This window comes from Corvus hawaiiensis, chromosome 3 (genome assembly GCF_020740725.1).
Source record: "Corvus hawaiiensis isolate bCorHaw1 chromosome 3, bCorHaw1.pri.cur, whole genome shotgun sequence".
Classification (NCBI taxonomy): domain Eukaryota; kingdom Metazoa; phylum Chordata; class Aves; order Passeriformes; family Corvidae; genus Corvus; species Corvus hawaiiensis.
The window spans coordinates 30655268-30674384 of NC_063215.1; the positions used below are offsets into that span (position 1 = coordinate 30655268).

Genomic DNA, 19117 nt, shown 5'->3' on the forward strand with positions numbered 1-19117 from the left:
AGCTACATTTTAGTTATAGTGTTAGGGTAACCAAAGTTACGTTTCAGCATAGGCAGGACAAAAACATCTTTAAAGACCAGAAAATTATTTACCTGAAAGTAATTTAAGATGCCGAAAACAGCATTCTCCTCCAACTTTGGGCTGTGTGACATCTGAGTACTAAATCCAAGGTACTGTCCAGGTTTCCCCTTTACAGTGAGACAAAGGCACTTCCAGAGAGGAAGTCAGCTCAACAGACCAGCTCACCTCAGAAGCCTCTCAGAGGGTCTATGGTATCAAATCTTAGGCAGCCAGATATTTAGACTCTCTTGCTAATGTTGGGAAAACATGTATTACTTCCTCATTACAAAACAACACATACAAATGCTGGCCTGCATATACATCAAGTTTGCTCAATTTGATAGTATGGAGCTTTAAGTGATTACTTCAATATTACAAGCTCCCTGCAAAACCACAGGGTGCAATGCAGGCTCTCCAAATGTTAGCAATCTACAGGTTAAACAGCTGAAGAAAAGCAAGGGATGAAAAAGCAGAGGCAGGGGTCAGTATTTTTGCAGACACTAAATTAGATTACTAAATCTCAGGAAATATGAAAGAAAATGGTTAAGCAGCTTAGGGAGCATGACTAAATTCCACTCATTAGGAATGACATTTCCATATTTGAGAATTCCTTCCTTTGGGCCACCTGCCATGATGACTGACTTAGAAAGGTTTAAATCACAAATGAGTTTGGTCATTACTTGGATCAGTTAGACTAATCTGAAGCAAACATAAGGTTAACCAACGAAACAATTAGAGTGGGGTGGAGAATATGTTTCATTTAGAAATGAAAGGCAAAATTTCCAAGTTGATCCAGTTGTTTTTCTGGTTTAATGAACACATGAATAGTAAAAGTTGTTTTATTCCCCTACACACTCACATGCCAGTGGAAGTTTTTTAAGGAAAAACAATAACAGACTAAAATGACACTTTTTAAAGCCGGTGTCTCCTAGGGATATTTGCCAGAGGTGAGGAAAAAAAGTCTCCTAATGCACGAGTTTGCCATGAGTTTTTAATTAGAGCTAGCAGTCTTGTTTTCAAATATTTAGTACCTTCCCTGTGAAACTGTAAATGTTTAGAGACTCACAAAAGGCCAAAATTTGAATCTGCTGTTTAGCAACAATATCTTTCCAACTATATTCCAATAGTTGTTTAACAATAAAAATACACTGAAATAACATGCTTTATGCCAGAGGACTCTACAAGTTATTTGGCAAACAGTACAGAAGTAGTATTTGTCTCACAGAGCCACTGATGATAGTGCTCCCTTGTGTAACTTTTAAAAAAACTACACACTAGTTGAAGTGAAAAATTTCTCTCAAAAAATGTCTTTTGCAAGTAGATAAAGCTGAAAAGCCATGTGGTTTTTAAATATAACACAAATGTAGGCATGTTGGTTTTCCCTAATGAAATACCAGCCTGCTGGCTAAATTAGCAGAGCCAGCCTTGTTATAGCCCAACAAACCTTCACTAGATTTCCTTTCCTCTGGAGTTCTGGCCCTCCTGGAGTTACCAGCCATGCTGTCTTACCCAGTCACAACATAAAGAACAGGTAAATGAAATAGGGAAGTGAAGAGGATCTCACGTGGCTATTGCTGTGCAACCAATACATTAAGGGACTGAAATTCCCCTTATCCCGCAAAATATCAAGGTTTTTTCTTTCTCCAAGGAATAAGCCCAACCCCTCTTGACTTCTACCTGAGTCTTCTGCAGCAAGAATGAAATGGAAAAAAGGGGTAAAGGGGAAAGGAAAGAACTGAAGTGAGTACTAAAGTGGGTAATTCAAAATAAGAAGAAATAGGCCAAGAAAAATATCTGAATAGTAACCATAAATTCCTCAGGCTTTGAAAGTGTTTGGTTTTGTAACTTTGGTCAAAAACAAGCAAGTATTAAAGCTGTGAGAAAATTTCAAAAGAGTAAAGGAAAAAAAAAAAAAAGAAAAATTCTCTTTAGAACGATTATAATTGAATTATAGCTGCTTTTCTCGACTTATTGCCAAATTGTCTAGTTTTAGAAGTTTGACAATCATGGCACACAGAATTATTTAACCAGCAGATTACTTTTTTTTCCTAGGGCAGAATCCAAAAAGCTGAAGTTCAAATGTATCTGCTACATGTACATGCTGCAGAAGAAAGAGAAAACACTCTTTATTCTCCCCTGGAAATAAATATCGACTTAGCTTAGACCAAAGGTCTCTGAAGCTCAGTAGTTCAACCCCGTGTCCTCCCTACACAGAAAAACCCTCATCACCCCCATTTTTGGTGTAGAAGTAAAGTGTTCCTCAAAAAAAAAAAAAAAGAGAGTTATTCCAGTCGTATGCTACCTGTAGTCTCAAGATGATGGGAGCCAACATAGTTATTATCCAAGGCTCTTTAGAGCTTTAAGGGAACTACAGATGAGAAGTAGATTACTGTTTGCTGTACCACATACAAACTTACTTTATAATCAATAATTTGCTTCCTTTCTTGACTCATTGACTAAAAGCTTTCTTTTTCTAAACTTTGATTCTAATGTTTACATGTTTTCCAAAATGAGTGCACTTTTTAAACACAGAAAATAAAGGCAAGGAATCCAGGTGCCTTGCTGGTCTCTAGAGTGATAAAAGGAAAAATCACTGTATTTAATCTGCATTAAGTATTTTTGTCCATCTACAGGGTTACTAATAATTAACCTCATGTGTCAACCCCTGTTCTATGGACTGCTGATTTTGTAAATTCATGTTCACATTGAAAGGATTAAAAGAATAGTTCAGCAGATTACAGTGCATTATCAGAGTGGGCAATTACTTTGGTCTGATTCAATTAGAATTCCTGTTCCTGTCACAAGTATGAGTCTAAGAACAGGGCTGAAAACTTTTTCTAGTGTACCCAACAATTTTAAAGACAAAGAACAAAAATAAATGTTTGCAAGTTGGGTATTTGGGAGGCTGAAGAGAGCTGTAATCCATCCTAGTAAATACTCCCATAATCCCCTTTTTGTATCACCCTTAGGCAGCTGTGGACACAGCAGTCATGCAAAGATTGCCCAAAATAAATGTTATCTGATGAATTAATGTATCTAGCCCATGATAGCACAAACCACAGAAAAAAAACCAGAAGAAAATGGAATCTGTTACTTGGCTGACTGCTGGCATATGTCTAAGCAGCTAATTCACAGAAGATATTCCTGACCCTTACAAGTACATCACAGACAGTAGTTCACTACACCCCATATGAGAATAACCCTACAACTGCATGAGCAAAACTTGTACCACTGTAATACAGCAGAAGCTCAGAAAATTCCAGGAAACTATCCCTAGGGTATCAGTGGCAAGAGGGAAGCCTGAAAAGGCAATTGCTTACAGAGCCTGGAGCCTGGTTAATGTCATCAGAGTGACTATTTGTACATGAAAATTTTCTTCAAATCACTGAGCCTCTCATCCCCCTCCATCCAGAATGATTAACAGCAAAGGGAAATTAAATCAGCCTTATGCAGCTTCAAACCATGTCAGGTCCCCTCTAGAGAGAATCAGAAAGCAGTACCCAACACTCTCCAGTATCCAGCTGTCCTTTGTCTTCAAAACTGAGCCTTTACAGACGCCATTAGTTCACTTTTCTTAGCAGATTTATTTCCTGCAACAATCTACCTGCCCAGCAGCAATTTCTCCAGTCTTCCAAATCTTTCTAGTGTTAAGGAAAATCTCCAGGGAAAGAAATTACAGCATCAGTGTTTCCAGTTAAAGATAAATTCTATTCTTCACACCACTATATCTGCGTTCATAATGCCAACCAGAGTGTTGCAGTCAAAGAACAGGAGTTTGGTTCCAGCTTTTTGTCACAAACCACACTTATCCCCTCTGTTTTGGCTTTTACTCAGCATATTTAAATGCAAAGACAAGAAGATATAAGCAAAGGTTAAAAATTTAACTTTCCACCAAAGCCAGAAACAATCATAGGACATTATTGGATATATAATAGGACTGTATTTCTCTATGCGATGATGCACATCCTCTTGGTAAAGAAGATAAAGAACTATTAATTACCTCAAAAATTAGAACTTCTAATAAATAATAACTTCACCTTGTGGCTAGCTTCAGCAACCCTATATTGAGATACTGTAATTTTACATAAGCTCAGTTAGAGATTTATTCCATACTTACTGGTGGTCCCCGGGGTCCTGTTGGACCTGCTTCTCCCTCTGGGCCCTGTTGACCCTGTTTTGGGGAACAAATTTGAAATGCCACAAATTTGAAAAGTGGTTTTTTTACACATTGTTCTAGATCTTTTGTATAAGATTAATGGTTTTACCTGTTTACCAGGATTTCCCATTAACCCTGGCACCCCAGGAGGACCTCTATTACCCTGTTGGACAGAAGATGAAAAATATTAGCTGAGCCAATGGTTTGCTATTCCATTTTAAAATAAAAAATTAAAACAAGGAAAGCAACAAGGTCTAAAAAAAAATCAGCCTGTGTTAATTTTTTAACTTCGGCCTTACTTTTGGTGTTCTTTTAACTTTGACCAAACCCTTCTATCTAATTTTTCAAAAGTCAGATTTCAGTTCCTTTGCTGTTTGTGTGCTGACAAATCCCAAATAGATTTGATTGCTGCTTTCAAATCACAGAAGGCAATATCACTCCATGTAATTTCAGACAAAAATCTTGTCTCAGTCTAGTTTTCTTTTTCAATTACTTACAACTAAACTCAAACATCATTGTCTGAAACATTCCACAGTCTCAATCTTACAACAACTTTTTAAACTAGATTGGAATTGATGCTGCAATTTGGTGCTACCTAAATAGAGGTAATAACCTCTGTGATTGAATCAGCTTAGGGTGGCTAGAAATACTATCTTATTACAAGATCATTCATTTCAAGCAGTAGTGAGGTAGGCACATCACAAGCTTCCTCTAGCAATGATTTCCACAAGTTTAGAAGGAATGGCCTTTTTTAGGTATTATTTAATGCCTAGAATAATGAAAACCATGTCATGTAGCACAAGAATCATGAAAATGCACAGGCCAAAGTTGATAAAAAAAGATATTTAATTCCTAAGGCTTGTCTCTTAACACAAGAGAAAGTACAATTTCATTGAATACTTTAGAACTTGATAAGCACAAATACAGTGGTATAAGAAAGACAATACTCAAGATGTTTTACCTTTGGGCCAGGAATACCTTTCATACCTGGAGAGCCTGGTAAACCCTGAAAGAAAAAAAAATTTACATTTGTTTGTGGTTAAGGGGTTTGGAAATGGTGTTAAAACAACATCCTTCTTGTGCTTGAGTATTTCTAATCCTTTTACTTGATACTGAAGCACTTTCACTCAATAAGGGACCAAGTTTGAATTCTTTCTGTTTACAAAGTAACAGATAAGGAGTATTATTCTTACTTCACAAATTGCAAAAGGAGCATGGATAAGTGAGATGTTGTGACTCTTTCTGTCTTAGACTAGAAAGACATGCTTGTCCCAGTGTGCTGAGACTGGAGGTGCAGATTTTAACAGATGCCATTGGACACTTTTCATTCCCTCCTCACTTCTCTGCAACAGCTCATAGCAAGTATGCTTTTACCAAACTATCTTCAAGCTTGAGTTCATTTAGTATTACAAATTTATTATGTCCAGTTCTGTTTTAAAACATCTCCTTCACTATTCCTCACAGCAATTAGTCCTATAGCAAAGTGTTTTAAAGAGGTTTTATTTAGCCTGTGACAATTGGCACAGCTTCCAAACTCAGTTAACGCACAAGGATTACCTTCTGAAAGGGCCCATAAAGCACTACTGATTCCCTGCAAGTTCACCACAGGGGATACACCAGAGACCTCCAACCCACCCACAGAAAGAAGCATGAGCGTGACACATTCCAGATGTTCTGAGCCAGCAGAGTATCAAAGGATGATGGTTCATGTAAGGTATGCCAGACTAGCAGCTCAGCTTTTCCTGCTCAGCCTAGGAATAGTTTGGCCCTAGTCAATACAATGAGACCAGCCCTAATTGTGGAGTCACACCATAGTATCCACGGGGTCTCAGATAGGAGAATCACTAGGACAGTCACATCCTGGCCACAAAGGTTTTGTGAGGCCAAGTTCCTCACAATGGCATCATAAGGAGATCTAGGCTTTTGTGCAAAGGTTTTGCATACACATAGCAGAATTTCCCCTTGCATTACCCATACTCTGCCCTGGGCCTTTTGCTTAGATTTACACTTGAATTACTCCAATATCAGATTCAAATTAACCTATACACAGCCTTTCTATGATTTGAACTAAGCCTATCATTCAAAGGTAAAATACTTGATACTTACTGGCAATCCTTGGAGCCCTATATCACCTGGAGCTCCAGGTTTTCCTGGTTCACCCTGTAAAACATTTTAAGTTGTAATTTATGCAAATCAAACACGAGGGAATATTTTATTTCTGGAACACAGAGTTGACATACTTTTCGATCTATAGTATAGGAATGTTAATTAAATTACCCTAATAATGTGCATAAAGCCATGAGCAGCAGCCACAAATGAGTGAACAAATCTAGGGCACTACCAAAGTGCAGACATATGCCAACTGTGCCTTACTTTAGCTCCAGGCATTCCAGGGATCCCTTCACGGCCATCAACTCCTGGTAAGCCCTTGAAAAAAGAAAACAAATCAATGTAACTTTGAAGAGATTTTGCCCAAGCACTAATATACAAATTAACATCATATGAAGCAAATAAAGAAATTAAATATACATACAGGCTCTCCTTTAGGCCCAGGGAGGCCATTTATTCCTCTTGTACCTTGAGGACCCTAAAAATAATAACAATTTTTAAAAATGCAGCTGAAGACAATGAAATGACAGATTAAAAGAATGTCAATGCATACTCATTCAGATATACATTATTTTGAGAGTACCAGTTATGCACTGTTTATATGCTATTAAGTAACTAATGTTTGCAAGTCAACAGGAGTCAAAATTTGTCTGTGCTCACCCTTTCTCCCTTTGGACCTGTCTCTCCTAGTGGACCTCTCTGTCCTTGATCCCCCTGTTGGAAAAAAAATAAGTTTTAGAAATAAAACCAGAATAAACTTCCTCGTGTTTTTTAGCTAAAGCTCTCAGAAAACCAACAAGTACAACTCACATTTGGTGAAAGTCTCAAAATCACACTATATTTAAAAATGCAGTTTCTTAAAACTGCAGCTGACAGATATATTTTTAAAAACAGAGCTCAAGCCATCACCTGGGATTTCGGGAGTGTCTAAGCAAAGGATGTTGCACTTGTTTGTTTAACACAGTTACTGGCTATTCCAAGCACAAATTCCAGCTATGGAAGCAGAGAGCAAGGAAGAATTTAAAAAATCAAACTAACAAACAAACCAAAAAAACCCCAAACAAACAAAACACACACACAATAAAAACCTCCAACACAAATTGTACAAATTGCCCTGTACAGGTTTTGTTCCAGTTTGATACCTGAAAAATTCCAAGCCACCCTAATGCACAGGAGGACTCAGAAGGAAGAGGTAACCGTAACATACTAAGAAGTTAAAACGGGTTCATCTACCTCAAATTCTTTGGGAACATTAAGACATTACAGACTTGATGTCACTGTAATATCATTTATTCACCTGTGGGGAATCAATAGAATTGGATTAATCAGAGGTTTTTTCGATTCACAGCCACGAAGTTTCACTAACTGGGAAGTGTTTGGATAACCTACACTCTACTTACAGGTGCACCAGGAAGACCTTGGGGACCAGGATCACCATCAAGACCACGAGCTCCCTACAAAACAAATAGGTAACACAGGATATTAAAGTGAACTGCTGGAGAACTAACAACTTATGTGTCCTGCTTTGCTAAGAGCTGTAAACTCTCTACAGATGAGGGGGGGGTGTTATAGCTCCAATTAAAAAAAAAAAAGAGATAAAATTTTCTTCATCTATCTTGTTTTTTTTAATGGAGATATAAAACAAATATATCTTAACTATGAAAAAATATTAGTCAAAAAACAACATTCAGTTCATTCTCTAAAAATTCTAGGAAGGAGGTAGACCTTCACATGCTGCTTCAAAAAATCTCTGTGTCTTCTTTAATAATACTATATCCTTCATCGCATAATAGAGTAACATCAAAATATGCAGAGAAATCATCAAGTGCAGTGCAGCTATTTCTATCACATGTTTCAAGGAAACAATGCAATCACTACCTGGAAATAAATGTAAATGTAGATAAAAAAATGGTTTTAAAAAAGATTTAGAGGGAATATGGAACTCCTTTGTCAAACAGATGTGGTAAATACTTCAAGTAGACAAAACATTACAGAAAATGTAGGCAAATAACTACAAAAAATTAGAACACAAAAAGGCCAGGAAAGTGAAGTAAGATATTAATAACTTAGCAAGCATGTCCGAGAGGTTAGGAAGGATCATTCATTAGAAGATTCATAATCAGGAGAAATTTGATGTTGTCTCCAAAGACATATGATCACAAGATTTATGTGATTTGACTTCTGGAGAAGGAGACAATGGCAGGATTTCTTCATTCTATTCCTTTCAGAAATTTTTACCATATAGATTTAGCAAGATCACAAAACTAGAAATGTAACAGCCAGTTTTGACTGGCAGCAATTTAAGACACAGAGATGTTAAAGACAGAAAGAATGGAAAAAAGAACAAACTCTCAATAAAAACTCCTGACAAAAACTGGGATGATGATGGAAGTAAAAGGCTTTAAGAAGATAAAAATCGCAGGAGGGACTACTTAATAGATTTTAGGTTTAATTAAAATGTGCTATAGTTCATAATTGTTATAACTTGTTATCTTGCTAACTACAGACTTGCATACATGCAAAACTACCATAAATACAAGGACTGGGGAAAAGGAGTGAAGAGTGTCCTTCATCAATTAGAAGGACTGAGCTACCTTTCTTCCTAACAAGAAGTACAGTAGCTGTGGAAATACAGCTGGCAGGAGAGAGAAAATAAAGGGGAAATAAAGAAGTTTAAATAAGCTTTTTAAACATTCAGAGGTGTACATTTTCTTTAATACAGGCCATTTTATAGAAAGAAAGGTTAATACTCACTTTGGTACCTTTAGGTCCCATTATGCCAGTTATACCTCTGATACCTAGAATGCCCTGAAATAGAAAAGTATATTCAAATTACGCTTAATTCTTCTGCTCTGGACTGTCCTAGCTTTCAGACAGAGGACTCAAGGGTTCTACACCCTTTCTTTATGATTATTTTACTATTTTCTTAGTATTAAAGGAGAAATCCAACTACTACTGCATTAGAATTCTTAATTTATATAGTCATTTGATATTTTACTAATTTTAGAACTTTTAAAAAAATAACAAAACTATCAGGCTGTATTATAAAACCACAAATACACTGTAAGGACAAAAAAAACTGCACTGTTTTTCCATCTTGGCTACCACAGAGTTGAAGCATTCTCACCTGCAGCTTGTGTGAAAGGAACATGTGATGGCCAAATTTGCAAAAGTGCTAAGTTGCCTTAAGTGGGGGATTGGATGCAGATAAAATAGGGCAAGGTTTTTGGGAGCGCAAGTGCTAAGCTTTTATGTCCACCACACAAGAGGCTAAACTGAGTAGACACCCTAGCGCAGCAGGATGTATCCTAACTATCATCACAAAGTTAGATGGAATCTTGCACAGAACATCTGAAGCCTTGTCAGCCCAAAAGGTGAGGAAAATCATGATAATGCAACAATGACTACAGCAGCCCCACATGGGAGATGAACACAGTTTAATCCTGCTTCTAACACAGTTTAATCTTGCTACTAAGTTGGAAGTAGGCACGCTGTGGTATCCAATACTTTCTATTGAAAACAACACCTCCCCCAGGGGTGGCTATCTTGTGCAAATCTTTTTGTCAATACAATACATTGGTTGGATTGCAGGTGCTGTAGTGGAGACTGGATACTTAACCCCTTTCATTCATTTATGAATGGAACATATAAGATACAACAGAGTCTACAGGCTCTCCATCTGTGCCTCTAAAGCATTGTCTGTTCTTTTTCACATGGGTTATCTATCTGGTATCACTTTCTGCATATTATGAAAGCTAAATTTTAATAGAAAAAAAAATTTTTAGAGTTTATTTGTAAGGTGACCAACTAGTGATACAGTGAAATGTTATGAGTAACACATTAAAACAAAAAACAAAACTGAAGGAAAGTCAATCTTTAATGGGTTTTTAATTCTACTGTGTTATTTCACAGTGCCTGAGGAACTTTACCAAAATTAATAAAATGAATTGGTCCCCACAGGCCTTTCAGACAAGAGAAGCTGCCTCTTACACAAGTACTTTGTCTGCACCAGGACCTCAGGGATACTTTTTCAGGATCAAGCATCAGAAGGAATTCACTCTTTCCTTTACTTAGTCTGTTCTTTATCTTTTTCTAGTCATAATCCAGAGCTTTGTGTTGTTTTATGTTCATATTCATAGAAAATTTGGAATTTAGCATTTAGATGTCACGTGTGTTAAGGTAAGCTCCTGTATAATATCACATCGGGACACCAATGGCATTAAATAAATACTTTTACACCTAAGAAAAAAACATGAGATCTCATCAGAAAATAAACCATAGAAATTAAAGGTGTTATGCATGTTTCTCCTACTTAGAATGACCCCTTTATTCTGTTCCCTAGCCCTTTTCAGCCACGGTAACCATAAGAGCTCCTCACAGGGAACAAGCTGAGGAGGTATGTGTCAGAAGTAAGTGCAGTAAATCAGAACAAGAAAATAACTAGGTATGATTGAGGGATACTTCTTCTGTAAGACAAAAGGAAAAAAACTTCAGGAAAAACCCCGTATTCTTCAGTGGTTGCCAGTTCATCCTCAAATCGTAGCTAAATCTGAATTTCACAGTTGACTCTGTTTCAAACAAACAGGCCCTTTTCAAGGATGAAGTCAGAGTCATAAAAATTATGAAAAGGAAGGCCAAGAAAAAAATAACCCAACTGTTTTCACAATATAAGCACAACACAAAATTCAGGACATGAAAGAGTTTTTAAAGTTAGCCTTTCCATAGAACTATGTGGAGCTTTGTGCAAAGCAATAATGGGAGGGACTTAAATAATTCTACTTTCATTCATAGACAATATGGCAGAATAAAGAGAAAGGTGCATGGAAGTTTTATAGTATCTTTTTTCTTACAATAATAAAAAAAGATATGTCATTGTGAAGCAAATGAGTAACACTTTAAAAGGAAATACTTTACTGGAGGGCCTTGAGCTCCCACTTCACCACTGGGTCCTTGGTCCCCTTCTTCACCCTGGGAAAGCAAAAGGAATACACCTGTAGCCAATCTGTACCATGCATATTGCTCTGTATGAGGTGCATTTACTATTTAATGTTTTCTGTCATCATGTCATGCTTGAAAGAAATCCAGATGAGGTCACACCACTTCCCCAGACAGATATTCGTTCACACTCCATTCAATTATTAGTCAAAAGGGTAATTTCAAAGAAACCTCAGTATAAAGAATAATGATATTTTAAACTTAATCTGTCATTCCATTTTTTCTTGACATCAATCTCTTCAGGATTTTGTCAGGAACTGTAGTGATAGGACAAGGAATAAAGGGTACAAACTGCAAGAGGGGAAATTAAGTTAGCTATTAGGAAGAAATTCTTAATTGTGAGGGTAGTGAGACACGGTAACAGATTGCCCAGGGCAGTTGTGGATGCCCCAACCCTGGCAGTGTTCAAGGTCAGCCTGGATTAGGCCTTAAGCAACCTGGTCTAGTGGAGGTGTCCCTTCCCATGGCAGAGGGATTGGGATTAGATGATCTTTAAAGTCTATTCCAACCTCTCAACATTCTATGATTTCTTGTTCTTCCAGACTAAAAGTGCAAAAAGTTTTCTCTAACGTTTTTTCCTGCAACACTGAAGCATGGACCAAGGCAGTGCAAATCTGAAATTTTCTTGCAAATATTTCAATATTAACGAGGTTATATAACAAGGGTAATTCAAATGAAACACCTTAAGAGAGTTAACATTTCAGTTTTCAAGGTGAATCAGACTTGGCCTCTGCTTATGAACTTATACCGTGTCCTTTCCCTCTCAAATGTCCCTTTTCCCTCTCATTCTTCATGTAACTACTCATCTGTGCTGCAGAACAGCTAACTTGGTAAATTCAAGGAATTATTCCTCATTTAAATGTTTGAAAGTTTTTCAGTTAATAAACTTAGCTTTAATTTTTCCTGTAAGTTCTATAATAATTAAATTGAACAATCAAAATAAAAAGCAAGAGGAGTATGACTTGTGCATCATAATAATTACATAGTACAGGTGAATAAAGAATAGAGATGTGCCTTTGTTTACTGTGGAGCAGTATGATATGTAGTACTATAACATGTACATACTTCATGTATTCTGTTAAAACAATACTTAAAATATAAAACTGTTTTTGAAGGCAAGGCTACACTATTATTGATTTGCTAAAAACAACAGCAGTTTTATCCTCTTTTTTAATGTTACCTTATAACCTTGTTTTCCTGGTTCACCAGACTCTCCTTTTGAACCTTTTTGCCCCTAAATTTAAAAAGAAAAACCAAAATAAATAAATAAATAGAGACTATTCAGAATTAAAATACAGTTTTCCAAAACAGACATGGACTGCTGAGAGCTGTCTTGCTGGTCCCTCTCAACTCCTATTCACTACTGCTTCCTCACCTGTCTAGGAAACACTACATATCAAGTACCATGCTCAAAATATCTGCTTCTGGATCTAACAAGGCTGCATTTCTAGGCAGGTCAGTATTTCTTCTTATGTTATCCCATAAAAATTTCCTCAGGCCAACAGTATTTCTAGAAACCAGCAAAGAATATATTTAAAAAATCTTAGCTAAAATGAGACTTCAAAATATGTTAATTTCAATTTAGTATGTTACACGTCTCCCAGGAAGAGAAAAAGTAATCAAAAAGATTAAGAATCTGGGGGAATATTTAGAGTTTCTGGAGTCAGACCACAAATGACCCAGGAAGTGAATGAAGCAATCTTTCACATACTGTAATCTTCTCAGGACCACACATAAATTTTACCGTGAAGATTAGAGGAGTAGCAAGAGATTTCAACAACAAGAAATTATCTTGGCAGTCAACAGTTGAATAACCATAAGCAACCGCACTGATGCAATCTTTTTTGAAATTAAGGGTGAAAAGCCCTTTTTCTAGTCAGTAATTAATTACCCTCCCCCGTGCCTTGAGACAGCATTTCTGGAAGGAATGCTGGAACAAACAAGTTCTCTTACCTTCATACCCATTAAGCCAGCATGTCCTGGACGGCCAGGTGGACAAGCACTGGGACACTGGAAAAGCATTCACACAGTTATTACCATATAGGCTGAATAAGATTGCCTGAGATTACTTAAAAAGAAACAAAAACAAGGACAATAATCTTACCAACAGGTCACCATCTTGCAGGCCGATAGTTCCCTAAATTAAATTAAATTAATCAAAGTCAGCAATAGAGCAATAACCAGACATGACTCATTAGGCGATACAGTCATTAGACAAAACTACTATCTAAACCTGGAATCAGAAATACAATACAAAGGATGTCTCACATGAAGAGCACTTAAACCATAGGATTTTGCTGTAGGACTGCAGGTCCTGTCCTCTAACTTAAATCAGCTTTTCAAAAAACCCCAAAATATTTCTCTTGCTTTTTAAACTACCTCAAATATATCTTCTGGTAAATATAGAACAAATATGTTCAAACCCCATTAATTTCCTACAGAGCCCAAGACAATTTCTATAATGAGAATAACTTAGTGCCATTTAGCAAAATATTCAGGTCTTTACAGAGAAAATTGTTTTTACAGAGAAAGCAGTCTTCTCAAAAGTATTGGTAGATGACAGTTGCAATAAACTAGACATCAGTGTACAATGAGATGGACACAGTGGGGGGAAAGCCCTCTCCCATATTAAATCAAATACTTGATGGAAGCTAACAAGAGGCTTATGAGGCACAACAGGGAGAAAGATTATTTCACAGCAGCAGCTGGGTTCTCTGAAGCCCTGTGGGAGGAAGCACACTGTTTCAGAGGAAAGCACAGGAGAGTTTAAGGAATGAGCTCCTTAAAGAATGGTCTCCTTATATACAGAAGGATTTTTTAAAAGCCAGGAGTATTTGGGTCCATAATGTCATCAACTGGAGTGGGACTGTGGCACTTTAGAAACCTAAAAAGAACAAAACTTTAAGGAATAGAAGCACTACATGCCATTACTGAGAACTCATTTCCACTTGTTTCCAAACTACTCTTCTCCAATTTACCAGTCATGTTTTCTAAAATGCCTCTGCCAATTCTCTGGCAACTTTCATGAAAACAAGAAACATGGCATAAATAAAGCGTAGGTATTTAGGGTCTGTCCCTAAAGAGTGGGGAGGAGGAGATTCCCAGCAGAAGAACAGTACAGATTTTAAAAAGACATTAGCATGGCATCTTTCCCAGCAGTTTGCATTTCCCTGCACTCAGACTGAGATGTGTCTGCCAAACTCTCCATTTTATCTCTCTGGGCAGGTAAATTGCCACAAGACAAAGGCATAACACACATTCCTCCTCCCAAGAGGTTAAGAAAAGGTAGACATTCTCCTGGAGAGGCAAAGCACTGCTATAAATCTTTCTTCTATTCCTTGCATGTAGCAGATTCGATTGAAGAAAGACATTAGAACTCAACCCACCTGGAAGCACATATTTCTGTCTCATGAGACAAATATTAATTTTTTCTTCTCCTAACAGAGAAAAGTCTGCCTCTACTGAAGTAACACCAGTGAAGCCCAACAAAGACTACATTTACAGTATTATGATTCACAGGGAAATTTAAAACCTGTGTATTTGCAGTTTACAGAAATGGGAAGGCACCATGAGAGAAGTTAGATGGTTTGCATTTCAAACTATCTTTTTAAAACCATAAAGAGCAGAAAATTGCTTTCTAAATGGAAGATCAAAATCCTTCTGAAATCCCAAGGTCAGCATTCAGCTGTAGAGCTTGGGGAGAACCTTCATTCAAGCAGCAACAACACAAAATTCAGATGTAAGCACATATTAAACATAATCACTTACTGGAGGACCTGGAGGTCCTGGTAGCCCTGGTGGCCCTCTTTTTCCTGGATCTCCCTTAAAAAGGGTAAAATAATTTAGTTGACTGATAGTAATAATGACAACCAGTAGGCACATATTCAGACCACACAACAACAGTGAGAAATTAAGAGGCTGCAGAAGGACAGACTAGGTAGGCATTTCAAACATCAACACATAACACGGCCCCCATAACAGAATGGGAAAACCATTTTTTTTAGTAGAACAGCAGCCATGTTGTGAAATAGGAGCTACAAGAAAACCAAAACATTTTCACCTGCTTTAGAAAGCTGAAACACCTGACCACAGGATCATCTATGCACTCCTCCTCTATAACTGCTATTAAGTTATGAATGAAAAGAATACTAGTAAATGGCAAAAGTGCCCAAAGTGGAGAGAGGGGGAAATCCATTTTTTCAGAGCACAAGAAGAATTTACCAAGTTAGAATTTTTCCCAGTTTTGTGAAATTTTGATGCTGAGTGCTCCCATAGGTAAAGACAATGTGGAATCTCTGCAAATTATTTTTTCTGAATGTTTTTAATTAAAATAGATCTAGTAATTGGGCAGAGACCACTTTTGAACTTAATATTGTCATTTCAATAGTATTTTTTACATTTTATTAAGTCATAAATGCAGTTAAGAAGATGAAGATAGAAAAATTATTCATTAATTCTCAAAATGCATGAGCTATAGAGCCATTCCTTTCCATGCAATGCATAATTACATTGTGGGACTCATTATTACAATGTGTTATGGAGGCTTGGGATATAAACAGATTCAGAGACCAACTGCGTTAATGGTTCACATGCAGCTTTAGAAAAGGCATCACGGATGCAATTTCTGATTCAGGCAGTCTCTGAACTACCAACTAACTGCCAGAATTTGTGACAGTACGACAGAAAAATGCCATTTTACAAATAGCCCGTACACTTCCCTAGGTATCCATTTTTGCCCCTCCTACAGACAAGACAGTGAGGTGGATGGCTCATCTTCTGAAACAAATTGGCAATTTTTAATATTCTTTTAAAATTAATTTATATAATTGCATTAAAAAGTAGGTTTTATTAAACAAAAGTTTAATGCTTTTTCAGATTTCAAGTAGAAAAATACCAGTTGGTATCTACTTCCATTTCAGTAAAGTGTGGTGTCAAAATAAGACAATGTGGTGAAACTGAGTGCACGGTTCTGCAGTAAGGTCAATAGATGGAGCCACATTTAAAATGAGACCAAGAAGAAGTACTGAATTGCCATGTTCACTAATATGCAAATAAAAATCAGTAGTTTGAGTAGTTAAGGTTTACATTTCCTATATTTCTGACAGGGCTGCTTTTTGATTTCAGCTTTCCTTGAATAAGAAGAGTATGGGACACTCCATGAAACATTTAATTCTAATCTGACAGGTGGCCCTGACTTTGTGCTATTCATTGTTTTTATTTCTGATGAGCTTCAAACATAATCCGTCTTCTATCAGTGATCACTGCTCAGGAAAAAACCATTTGAAAATGTTGTGATAGCCCAAATAGTATTTAGATAACCACTTTTTCTTTAAGTACCTTCTAGCAGTTGAATAAACCTACATCTTCAGCAAACACAGTAGTACTTACAGGTGGACCAGCACGACCTACTTCCCCGGGAAGTCCTGCTGCACCTGCTGGACCCTACAACAGCCAAGGTAAATAGTATTTTTATGCCATGTAATACCTATGTAACAAACATCCAAGGATTGAGAACATGTAATTCTCACAAACAAAAAGCTATGCCTTCAGACACCAATATTCTTGCCCCATATACCACAGACCTACACAACCTCAGTGGTAGCTGAAGAGAACATACATAATAGACATAGAATGTAAAGATTAAAACTCTCTTTTTTTAGTGAATTACTTTTAATTATAGTATAATAGCTTTATTAAATATTCAAACAGATTCATTGAACAGTGTACTTATGAATTGTAAAATTGATACTTACAGGTGGTCCAAGAAGCCCCTTGCCCTGTGAAATATGAAAAAAAGGTCAGAAATATGGGGAGGGTTCCAAACTTAGTTAAGCTGTTTTCCAATAATAGAGTATTTGGGACAAAAAAGGTGTAAAAAAACCCTCATCTGATTCTGCAAAATAACTTTCAAAACTTGTTTAACTACTGTTAAAAATCAATTTTATTATTAGATAATCAGTATCTGTAGAGAAAATTAAATTTCTGATTAACTTGCCTTGCAGTATCATTACATGTATTTATAAACAAAGATACTTCCACAAAGGAATGAAGACATTAAAGGCTTTGTGTTTAGATAATTATCAAGTACCATGATAAACATATCTATGCTATAATAATTTCCTTCTAAAGGTACATTTGAATTTATAACAAAAGAGAACTTTTTTCCCCCAGTGCTTCTCTGAGGCCTAAATCCATTAAACTTAGGGGTTTTGGCAATCAGAAAGAACACCAAACTTCTCCTGTTTACATTTTCCATCAGTATTGTTCTGAATCATTTTAACGAGAAGTGTCCAAGATACAAATGGGTTTCTGCCTGTTCGGATGATACACTCCCTCTAAGAAAACAGATCCCTCAGTCTTGCATTGTTAAAGCAAATGGAAAATTTTACAGAGAATAGCATCAGTGATATGTATGAAACACTAAAATAAAAATCCCAAATACACTTAAATATGCAGGAGATTTGATGTAATAAGGCACCTGGGCTGAATGTGAGTAAAAAAGCCACAGAATATCAATCCAGGGTTGTATTTGTAGGGCTGTTTAGAAAAGTCTGTATAACGCAGGCAAATTTTCAAGCATTCATCAGAATCATTCCATTGTAACCATTTAATACACAGCAGAAAGTAAGCTTGCATAACCTACATAATCCCTTTTCTATTGCTTCACACTTCCTTGCTACAATTCATGATATTATACATATCTACATTTGACTATACAAATCAAACTTTCACTGCATCACATATTCAATAATATATAATTATAATATCACCTGCCTCTGAAAGGAGGAAACCACCTGCTTGAAGGTTCTCATTGGAGTACCCCTCCCTAACACACCCCCTAACAGTGGCAGGGAAGGTCAACAACACCAAAAGAAGCAGCTACAGCTGCGGTACCCAGCCCACACAGCAGCCCAGGAGGCAGCTGTCCCCTCCTCTGACCATTCCACTGCATCCCCTCACCTTCCTAAATTAAGACCGCAAAAAGCAGGGATTCTGTCCCAGCAATCAATGCCTCCCCCTCACACAGATGCTCCATCCTTCTGGCCATGAACTCTCTACAAGCAAACCAAGTTGCAAAGCTGAGAGCTCCAGGCCAATTGACAGTAAGGACGTACACAGAGCAGTTCCTGGTCCCAAGCAGCTGTCCACACTCCTTCCTCTGTCTGTGTAAAGGGAAAGCCTCTCCACACAGCCTGGGACCGCAGCCTTACCTGCCCAGGTGCTTGCTGCCTGCTTTGGAGGCACTCATCTGACCCACAGAGCACATCGAGTGCACAGGCTTGGGCAGCAATGCAGAGTCTGTAATCCCCTGCCTCAGAGACACCTGCCCCTAGATCTGGTAAGTACTCCTGCCATCCACCACGGAGACTCCAGTATTTGTAAGAGTACGCTGTGCTGGATGCTGTGTTTTAGTAGACCTTAAAATATTTTCAAATTCTCTGTCACTAAATACACACAATCCTCCCCATATGCCAGATGTGTAAACTACTAGCAATATATCAGTTCACGGAAGAGGTAGAGGGAACTAAAGGAGAGAATGGACTGAAGGGTGCATTACATGCACTTAAATGTAGCAGCCCCAGGTCCATCTACTAGGACCAGGCCAGAGACATCAGCATATTAAAATTACTTGCATAAAAAAATTACTTGAATTAATCAGAATAATTCTAAGAACTTTGTAACCTGTCATTTGGAAGATTATCCACCAAACAGATGAGACAAAGGGAATAAATTAAAACAAAATGATGAAGCAGCAAAAAAAATACAAAAAAGGGGAAACTTAAGATGATAATTGAA

The 19117-nt window shown here is 37.2% G+C and overlaps 1 protein-coding gene across 4 annotated transcripts in view; it reads right to left on the reverse strand.

Moving 5' to 3' along the window:
• COL9A1 (collagen type IX alpha 1 chain) overlaps positions 1–19117 on the reverse strand; it is a 66171-nt gene that overhangs the window by 22412 nt on the left and 24642 nt on the right. For all 4 annotated transcript variants that reach the window (XR_007202189.1, XM_048296725.1, XM_048296726.1 and 1 more), the window contains 16 exons: positions 17074–17097; positions 16709–16762; positions 15089–15142; positions 13425–13457; positions 13274–13330; positions 12501–12554; positions 11240–11293; positions 9080–9133; positions 7726–7779; positions 6986–7039; positions 6750–6803; positions 6590–6643; positions 6323–6376; positions 5178–5222; positions 4326–4379; positions 4178–4231 (listed from right to left, as the gene is read on the reverse strand). Coding sequence is in view for 3 of the 4 variants with exons in the window: in XM_048296725.1 (XP_048152682.1) it covers positions 4178–4231; positions 4326–4379; positions 5178–5222; positions 6323–6376; positions 6590–6643; positions 6750–6803; positions 6986–7039; positions 7726–7779; positions 9080–9133; positions 11240–11293; positions 12501–12554; positions 13274–13330; positions 13425–13457; positions 15089–15142; positions 16709–16762; positions 17074–17097 (807 nt within the window). In the remaining variant the exon portion in view is untranslated. The remainder of the gene's footprint in view (positions 1–4177; positions 4232–4325; positions 4380–5177; positions 5223–6322; positions 6377–6589; positions 6644–6749; positions 6804–6985; positions 7040–7725; positions 7780–9079; positions 9134–11239; positions 11294–12500; positions 12555–13273; positions 13331–13424; positions 13458–15088; positions 15143–16708; positions 16763–17073; positions 17098–19117) is intronic.